The sequence below is a fragment of the Strongylocentrotus purpuratus genome, unplaced genomic scaffold, assembly GCF_000002235.5.
Source record: "Strongylocentrotus purpuratus isolate Spur 01 unplaced genomic scaffold, Spur_5.0 spur5_scaffold_21, whole genome shotgun sequence".
NCBI classification, from domain to species: Eukaryota; Metazoa; Echinodermata; class Echinoidea; order Camarodonta; family Strongylocentrotidae; genus Strongylocentrotus; species Strongylocentrotus purpuratus.
The window spans coordinates 41,485,919-41,496,332 of NW_022145607.1; the positions used below are offsets into that span (position 1 = coordinate 41,485,919).

The 10,414-nt window shown below is 36.8% G+C and overlaps 1 protein-coding gene across 1 annotated transcript; it reads left to right on the forward strand.

Moving 5' to 3' along the window:
- Positions 1-1,374: 1,374 nt before the first annotated feature.
- On the forward strand, positions 1,375-6,132 carry LOC752772 (zinc finger protein 345). The gene is made up of 4 exons (XM_001180116.4): positions 1,375-1,613; positions 2,750-2,836; positions 3,339-3,437; positions 4,154-6,132. Exons 1-4 carry the CDS (start codon positions 1,598-1,600, stop codon positions 6,130-6,132), a joined length of 2,181 nt encoding a protein of 726 aa, XP_001180116.1. The 5' UTR covers positions 1,375-1,597.
- The last annotated feature ends 4,282 nt before the right edge of the window (positions 6,133-10,414 follow it).

Below are 10,414 nucleotides of genomic sequence, written 5' to 3' on the forward strand. Positions count from 1 at the left end.
ATTATGCAATGAAACCCGTTTATTTTCTAGATTTCACTAGCAGACACTATTGAGTGACTGACTGACTTCATTTTTTCTCTGGTAATAACATACATAAATTGAGCTGTAAAGGGTACATCAGCATTTCACTAATAACCCCAGTTATTGTAGTGGCCAAAATTAAACTGATTGAAACTTTGCGCAGCACAAAACGTAGTATTTGATACAATGGTCCGAAAATCAGATTTACTATATGATTGTAATCCCTAAAGTCAATTCGACAACTAACTGTCGTTATTTTCCCACAAAAAGACATTTTCAAGCCCTTTTGAGTTTAGGGAAGTTTAAAATTAGTATTATCTTTCAAATGCCGGTGGAATTAAACTTTTTCATCTTTTGGCCTGCAAATAATTATATTTGCTTATATAGCGCCTTATGTATTTTAATCTTCTTTTTATTGGACTCTCGGTCTGTGCCTGATTTAGTTATTGCACAGCTCGAGAGCCCTTTTTTGATGTAATTGTAATGATGTATACTTATTCGTTTATATGTCCTTTTTGCAATATTTACTGATAATAGTTTAGTTATTTGATATTTTAACTTATGTAACTTATGTATTTATGCATTACTGCTATTTTATTATGTATATTTGATTTAATTTTATTTTTGTACCCAAGACAGTTGTCAGTCTTTGGACTGTTTGCTCTTGGTTTTTGATGTTTTGATTTCAATAAAATCCTATTATATAACACTTACTTTATCAGAAGTCTCTAAGCGCTCTACAATAATGCAGCATAATTACCCTGGCTTTAGCAGTGCAGCTGTTACGATGGGACATATAGTACCTTTAATCTTTAAAACGTATTTTGGCCATTACTGTATTTATTGTGCAGATATATAAAACCCATAAACACCAGGTTCAGCTCTAAATGCAATCTGACTAAGAGTAAGACACAGACATAAATTTGTTCCATGTATTAGAGTAAAGAACAAAATTTCAGCTTTAAAATGGTGTAGGTCATTATTTATACTAAATGTGACACAGTATTTTTAAAAGCCATTATTGTATATGTATTGTGTGTGTGTAAACCTCATAAATGCCGAGCCCTCACTTTAATCTGAACAATAAGACCCCAAAAAGAAGTTTCTGCTTGTGACATTATACCATATTAAAGAGAAAAAAGATTAAAGTTATTTTATAGTTAAAATGTTATACGACAGTTTTAAAAACATCCGAATCTAATCTCTTATTCCTGTTGCCGCTATACTGTCACCCATGCAAGACGTGGAGAAAAAAATAATCCGTTTCCTTTTTGATTTACTGCTTTGGAGAAACCGTTACCGGTGGCTACTTTCTTCCTTTATTGGGCCTGGGCGCTGGCATGGCACGGCTTATCAGTCGCTAGTTTCAAGGAGCCTTGGTTAGGGGGGTAAATTCAAGCTTGAATGTGACTTTTTAGTCTGCAGTCTTCGTCGAGTGTATGATCCAGATCAGCTCAACAATATACAGTAGACACAGCCGTTCTGCTACTTACACCTTTTTCGTATTCTTTATTGGAAAACACCAACAAGCAACGAAGTGATCGTTCCCGTCTGTCTGTCTGTCTGCCCGTTCAGCATGACTACAGCACAAGGTAAGGTTTAGTCGCCAGGACTTAGCCGAGGCGCGATAGAGGGCAGGTAGGGTACCTACATGTATGGAGCACTAGCGCTAACTGTATAGTGCAGTGCAGTGCAGAGTGTACATGTATACTAGTGTAATTCTGTGAGCAGCCTGTGCAAGTGAGTGTGTAAGTGTAACACTAACAAACATGATCAAAGTAAGCACTAGTGATAGCTTGATACTTGAATGATGAAAGTACTAAATTAACCAATCCCTTACGGGCTTTGCCTTTAATCAGCAGCTCAATCACACATATATAGGAGCATCACTATCCTAGCTGTGACCTGTGTAGAAAAGCTGTGCTTTGGATTCTCAACATTTCAAACACCACTGTACAAAACTCAACTGATTTCACTCAAAATCGGTACTTTAGTGACAATTGATGACACCTAAATAGCAGTAAAATACATTTTTTTTAACTTACTGATGTTAAAAAGAATAATTTGAAAATTCAAATTGTAAGTCTAGTGTCAAACTTTGCTTACAGTTACAGCTGCATCGACATGATTGTGTACAGTCTATGCAATATTGTGTGGTGTGTATATTTGTGTATGGGTCTAAAAATACCCGCCTCACAGCAAGCATGCAGTGCTAGAGGTCAATATGCATTGGCATTGACTCTATGCTTTGCTGGAGTGGCTCAATCAGGATCAGGAAGCAGTCTTTTGCATGCATGTTCACACTTTGAATTTCACATTTCATTGGAGTTATATTGGATTCTAATTTCTAAACATGCATGTAAAAGAATATAATAATTTTTGATTAGGCCTGAAATCTATAAGTAACGAATCATTTTCAATTTCACAATACATTTGAATTGACTTCACATGAAAAAAGAATATAACAATGTTTTACTCAGTCATAGATAGAAGTTATTGGATGGGTGAAAATATGATTTGCAAGAGAGAGCTATAACTGCAACTTGCAAAACTGTCCGAGTCTGACTGAAATGAAAGTGAGAGTGATGACTATTATAACTTCTTCTTCTTCTCCTCCTCCTTCTCCTCCTCCTCCTCTCCTCCTCCTCTCACTGAATTGACTGAATTGAATTCAGATACATGTGCACGATTAATATTATTCTTGTTTAATCATTTGTTTTCTCCACAGGTACATGCAGTATAGTTATCAAGCAAGAGGTGTCAGATGAAGGTTACTTTGACAGCAAACAGTCTAATTCACAGACATTCTCACAAGGTAGATATTCTTGAGATAGGAACTCATACATTGTAAGCTGATCAATCATTGTCCCATGGTTTTATAGACTTTTGTGACCTATTGTGAGTTTTGTGACCTCATGTAAGCCCCCCCCCCCCCAAAAAAAAAAAAAAAAAAGAAAATGTAGCTTTTTGTTCTTGTTACGTGTTAAAAACAAATGGTAAACTGTACATTTGTATACTATTTGGTCTTGTATATACATAATTTTTAATTTTGTCTTTAAGCTGTAAGTGAAAAAGCCTTTTAGTTAATCATTTATTCTATTTGTTTACCTCTATTTATTTATTTAAAAAATGTATGTATTTATTTTTGTTTATTTATTTCTTTACTTAAATGTTTATTTATTCATTTCATTTATGTATTTATTTGTCTTTATTTTCATAATGAAATTTCATTCCAATGGACTGCTCACAAATTTGTCAAACTTGTTCATTTGTTTCGTATTCAGAACCTTATTTCAATCTTTTTATCATTTCTTCAGAAATTGGCTGTAGCAGGCTTTCAGATGAGACCTGTATCAAGGAGGATTCAGCACTCTCAAATTCAGAAGAGCACCCTTCATCACAGGCCACATCAGAAGGTATGTGAACGAATCATCCGATAGGGAATAAAGAACATGGACTCCTCAAACTGAAAACCCTTGTCTCTTGTCCACTCCTGACGAAATCAGTACATGATATAGGCCATGCAATAAAGGAAAGTTGGGGAGGTAATTCCATTTTGCAGTTTCAAGCTCTGTCCTTGTAAAAAAATAAATTTAAGGTCTACTCCAATACATTGATAATTAATCTTAAAGGCATCGTTTAACAATGTTAAATCTGAGATGCATAGCCCCAGTGGCGGATCCAGAACATGTTAATTTTACCTTGTTTTGGAGATGGGCCCCCTCAACTGGCACTCAAAAGGGGGGGGGGGCGATTTTTCAAATTTTCGAGGACCCCCCCCCCCCCCCCCCCCCCCCACCACTTATTCACCGTCTGGCCGTTTGGCCGCCTCTTTGGCCTCTCTTTGGCTGGATTCGCCCCTGCATGGCCCTGTGTGTTATCAGTGTCTGTGATATGGTGTAATATTGAAGCCCTAAAAATTGCGCTTCAAAATGATCATGAAGTGCCTCAAAAAAGTAAATATCTTTGATTAACCGGTTTAATATACCATACTCACTTTCCCCAATAGATTGTAGTGTCCCTTGATCTGCTCACTGAATCCTAAAATTCTCTACAACCCAATTGTTTTAGTTTTACAGTCTTGTATTCAATAGCTCTTCTTTCTATCCTTTATTTTCTCTTCTTTTCTCAGAAATTAGCCACAGCAAGACTCCTGGTGAGACCTCTAGAGCAGGAGCTTTATCCCTCTCACATTCAGAAGAGCATCTTGGAGCAACACAGGCCAGCCAAGAATGCAGTTCAGCCATCTTGAATGATTCAACATATAGCTCTACTAGTCATGGACAATGTCGTGAGGGAAAGAGGAAACATTGTGACTCTAAAAATGGAGATGGATCTCAGAGTGAAGTGAATCGAAGAAGTTCATCTGACAAGGATGAAGAAATGACCATGAAAAATTGTCATCCAATGCACATGAGATTAAAACTGAGAGACAGGACCCCAGCTCGTTTAAAAGGTGGAAAGAAATTGCAGGGAAAACCACCTTTAGGTCGCGGAAAACGAGTGAGGAACGAGGAACATGAAGAGAGTTATCGATGTACTGTATGCAAGAAGGATTATTCCAACAAACATAACCTCAGGAACCACATGAAAATCCACATCTTAGACAAACCCATTCAGTGCTCTGTGTGCGCTAAGGGTTTTTGCTACAAGTCCGATTATGAGCGACACGTGAGGATTCACAGCGGGGAAAAGCCGCACCAGTGCACCGTTTGCGGAAAGGAATTCACCCAAAGAAGCCACTTGACCGATCACATGAAAATTCACACAGGAGAAAAGAAGCATCAGTGTACCATGTGCGGAACGTACTACGCCCGCAAAACCCATCTCAAAACGCATATGAGAATCCACACGGGTGAGAAGCCATTTGAGTGTTCTCTCTGCGATAAGGCGTATTCTCGTAGAAATGATCTCAAGAACCACATGCGATCGCACACCGGTGAGAAGGCACCTCATCAATGCTGCGTGTGTGAGAAGGCATTCTCCCACAAGAGCCATCTTGCGCACCACATGAAATCTCACACTGGATCTGAACCGTTTCACTGCTCTGTATGTAGCAAGGCATTTCTTTACAAATCTGATCTGACTAGACACGAGAGAGTCCACAGTGGAGATAAACCTCACAGCTGTAAAATATGCGGCAAGGTGTTTGGCCAGCGATGCCATCTCACAGACCATATGAGAATCCACACGGGGGAAAAGCCGCATAAATGCTCTTTGTGTGATAAGGTCTACTCTCGTAGGAATCAGCTTACAGCTCATATGAAAGTCCATGTTGGTGATATGATCCCTCTTCACTGCACTTTGTGTGCTAAAGAAATCCCTAATGAAACTCTTCATACAGACCAAGTGCCTGATTATTGTTTTGACTGTTGCAAGAAACTGCTTTCACAGGTGGATCCTACTCCACCGATGAAATCCCCTGCAGGAGACCTCCCTTTGAACTGTCTCAAGTGTGATAAGAGCTTTCTAACGCAGTCCGATCTCATGGACCATATGAAATCACATACAAAAGAAAAGCTCTTTCATTGTGCAGAGTGTGATCAGAAATTTGATCAGCAGTCTGATCTTACGGATCATATGAAATCACATAAAAGTAAAAAGTCCTTCCAGTGTGCGAAGTGTGATGAGAAATTTCCTATGCTGTCTGATCTTATGAACCACAAGAAATCGCACCGAAAAGAAAAGCCCTTCCATTGTCCGAAGAGCAAAAAGAAATTTCAAACCGAGTCTGATCTTATCAACCACAAGAAGTCGCACCTCAAAGATAAGACCTTCCAGTGTCCAGAGTGCAATAAGACATTTCCAACAGAGTCTGATCTTATCAACCATAAGAAGTCGCACCTCAAAGATAAGACCTTCCAGTGTCCGGAGTGCGATAAGACATATCCCAAGCAGCCTGATCTTATGGATCATATGAAAATGCACAAAGGTGAAAAGCCCTTTCATTGTCTTGAGTGCAATGAGAAATTCCTTCTGCAGCGTGATCTGTTAGACCATGTCAAATGTCACCCGGGAGAAACAGCGTATTATTGTTTGGAATGTGATAAGGGCTTCGGTACAGAGTGGGATCTTATTAGTCATGTCAGCATACACACCGGAGAAAAGTAACAACAGTTTTCTGGATGATGCAATGGAGAATTGATTAGTCACTCACAATTCACAAAACAACAATGGTCATCACTTGTGTAACTCTCGGCTGAAAAAAAAAAAAAAAAAAAAATCCCTACCTGAGATACTTTAAAAGGGGTAGTGAGTGGTCAACTTTGGAATGTACATGTATTCATCTCATGCAGTTGGTTAACGCTTTTTAACCTGTTCGCAACTTCGCATGTATGAAGAGAAGGTTCTGAAATAATATTTTTTAAATTTTGCATGGAGGTGCTATGTATGATGTATTAACAACTCAAGTTGCATTGTAAATTTGTAATGCTATGGTCACAAAGGTTCGTACAAACGATATTTTCGTACAAATCTCCCTGTTTTTCCATTGTCTGAAAATCATTCATACTGCGTTTGTAGCAGTTCGTAATGGCATTTGTGACCGAGGCTTAAAGCATACATGTAATGTGCAGCAAGAAAGCAGCAACCAAATATTGATGATAAAAACAAGTGAATATGAACTTTTTTTTATAGGGCCCCAATGTTGGAAATAACCAAGTAAAAAAACACTGTTCTTGATCCTCCTCTCAAATGTTTGGGTAACTGGTCTGTCATGGTACACTTGTAATTTGTGTGTTGGATGTGAAATATGCTAAGGGATTTGTAATTGGACAATTCACACTCTTTGGTTGAAGGATGATTTCCTCTTCATTGTTACAGGAGAGAAATGGGAACTGTGTAGAAAGATTAAAGATATTACAAAGTTTTGAAAATTGGGTGGATAGTGATTCTTTACAAATTTGACATATACTTGGATGCCCCTGTGGATGTATTATAAGCACTAGAAAATTTAGCCCCTAAAACACTTCTGCTTTCAAGAAAAATTAAATATGAAAATTTACCGCTGCTCCTGGTAAATTTTGATGAATTTCAAATAGCGCCTAAGGCCGTTCATTGGTACATAGCTGCGACCATGAAAATCTCAGAGTATATAGTTGTGATATATAGTTTCCAAACGGGAATAGCAAATCGGTCGACTTCAGTCAAAAAACATTGTTTTATGGCTTAATTAATATCTAGACCTTGAGAGGGAGCTATACAACTTAAAGAGTTTATTATTTACAATTTTATAACTTTTTAATTTTTTATAACTTTAGACTCGATTTCAACTGAGACAACGATCATTGAATATTGTAGGATCGCATATGCTTCCAATATGTTCATTTGAACCAAATTCATGACCCCATACCAAAACTTTGTATTACCTTTAAGGAGGGTCATGCTTGTTTTCTGCCCATGAGCAGACACAGGTTATACATACATATTGGATGAGGGGTCACTAAAGCTACTCAATCATTCATTTGAAGGGGAAGTCCACCCTGATATGAAGTTGGTTTCAATACAAGCGAACAAATGATAGGAACAGGTCAATGTAAGTTTGAGAAAATTCTGATTAGAAATAAGAAAGTTATGAAATGTATGAAGTTGTGATCAATCAGACTCAAATTGACAATTCTGTGACGTATCTTACAAGCTTCCCCTCCATTTGCTCAAGAAAGTTTTCAATCCTATCCTAAATATAATTATTGCAGATACATGTATGTTTTTATACCACCCCTATATGAAACATATCTATTCCGTCATCAATGACTAAAATACACTGTAATGAAAGTTTGTGAAGAGCTTGCAAGCTACGTCACACAAACAAATTCTTAACTTTCCTTAATTTTAATCGGATATTAGTCAAACTTTCACTAATTTGTGTCTCTAATTGTTCTGCTTTTATTAAAATCAACCTAATATCAGGGTGGACATTTAGGTGGGAGTATTTCTCTCCTCAAAAGGGTAACAAAAGGAACTCCTTGAGTCCCTCACTTTTGGATTAATTATTCTAAAATGCATGAAGTGGGACCACTTTTTGTTAAGACAGATTTGTGGATATGTTGGGTAATTCGTGCAATGAATTACATGTACATGTAACTATGAAAATCATGAGTTTGAAAAAAAGAATTTAGAAATTAATACTTTTTGTAAAATTTGAATTTATTTTATTAAAACACAATCAAAGACTAAAACTTGTTCGGGTAGCTGAAGTCATGAGGATGTTTAGCATTAATTGTAAAGCAATCAATCATTGAAAATTAAATACCAGTAAGTTTGGTGTAAAGAGATTAACTTGAGGTTCACCATTGTATTTTTTATATTTATTGAGATAATAAAATCGGCTATAAGTTCCAAAATGTATTGTATCTTTAGTCCTACAGTAATGGATAAAGACATATCATGATAGCCTCTTGCATCTTAAAATGGCCAATTTGCTAAATTAATGATATGATGAATAAATTCTTTCAGGGTTGGAATCAGATTTGTACTGTTCGGAAGTTGAGGTCATGAGGATATTTTGAGAAATATAATGATTATCATAAGGAAAGGTAGAAAGAGAAATGGTGGAAGGATAAAAATGAATGTTAAGATATAGAGGAAAACACAGAGAGAGAGAGAGATAGAGAGAGGGGGAGAGAGAGAGAGAGAGAAACGATGATAGGATAAAATCAAAGAATAACATATAATAAGGAAAGATAGGAAGAGAAATTGATGGAAGGATCAAAACAAAGAAAAACATTGGGAAAGAGCGAGAAGATAATAGATTTTTAAAAAGGGAAATACTTGGAAAATGATAAAAGAAAAGATAACATTTTAATACACTGTATATCATAAGGAAATATAAACGTGAAAGATAAAACTAGCTAATAACATTTAAGATAGGAAGGAATATATAAGAAGAGAATGAAGAAATGCAAGGGTAATGAAAGGAGGAAAGATTAGGTCTAAAGGAGTAAAAAAAAAAAAAAAAAAAAAAAAAAAAAAAAGGCAGGAGAAAACGGTCAAATGATTAAAGCGGAAATAACGTAGATAAACGGGGTAAAAACAATGAATAACATAGGGATTGATAGAACGAAAAATGTCAATTTCGTGTAAAAAAAAATATATATGAAAACGCTACGTATTTTCATGAAGAAATAACATTTTAAAAACAATCGAGTGACTTTTTGTTTCCTCGCTCGCTTGCAACATTTAGAAGCAGTATCAATCCCACATAAGAGGTAACGATCGAGGTGCCATAATTCATTTATCTCTCTTACAGCAAGGTACCCCAAAACATCTTTTTATACGTTTTTTTTTTTTTTTTTTTTTTTTACTCCGCTCGTTCGCTTCAGGCCCCAAACTATGGAATTCTCTTCCTACTACCTTAAACAAAACTGTTCATCATTTAATACTTTTAAACGCAGGTATATATATACATATAATTACTGTTAAACACATGTCCTCTTACCAACGATTGAAGTATTGTAATGGGGTTATGTGTGTGGCCCTTTACATACTCTAGTCATTTAACCATTTTCTAGAAAAGCACCATGACTTATCTCAAATTTTGTTTTCCCTCCCTTCTCCTTTTTGCTAGGACCCTACTCTATTCCCTACTCTGTATTTATATAATTTTAACATTTTAAATGCCTTTTTGTATAATAGTATCGTTTTGTTTTGTTTGATTTCACTGTATAATTGAATAATGTACACGTTCATCCTTGTTTGTATCGAGTGAATAAACTTTGAACGTTTAAGCATTACGACTCAGAAGTGAAGATATTACCGTAGGATGATGAATTCTCCATGCATGGATGATATGATGGCAGGCGCGTACGCTGGATTTTTTCAAGGGGGGGGGGGGGTAAGAGGACCCTTTTTTTTTTTGGGGGGGGGGAGGGGTCTCGAAATTTGAAAATTTGACATTTTGCTCCGTTGGGGGGGGGGGGGGGTAAGGTCAGCTTTTTTAGGTCAGCCATGGGAAAAAATCAATCCAAAGGGGGGGGGGGTAGGGGGTTATGGGGGGGGGGTTACACATAGAAAAATACCAAATGGGGGTTTAACCCCCCCCCCCCCCCCCCCCCCTTTGTACGCGCCTGCTTCCAATATGTTCATTTGAACCAAATTCATGACCCCATACCAAAACTTTGTATTACTTTTAAGAGATAGGAGACTGCAAACTTGCGATAATTGATTAGAGCACTTTCGGTTGATTCGGATCAATCGCAACTTGTTATAAGACAAGCCCTGGTCAAGCGATTACATTAACTGTGTTGAAACAATGGTAAAACGTTGATTATGTAGTACATAAGCATAGTTGTATACTGTGAGGTTTTGGAATCGTTAAAATAATAAATAATTTGACTAAATCTTTCCGCAAATGGGACTGCGCGTATGACACAATGTTTGGTCCAAAGTTCATCTA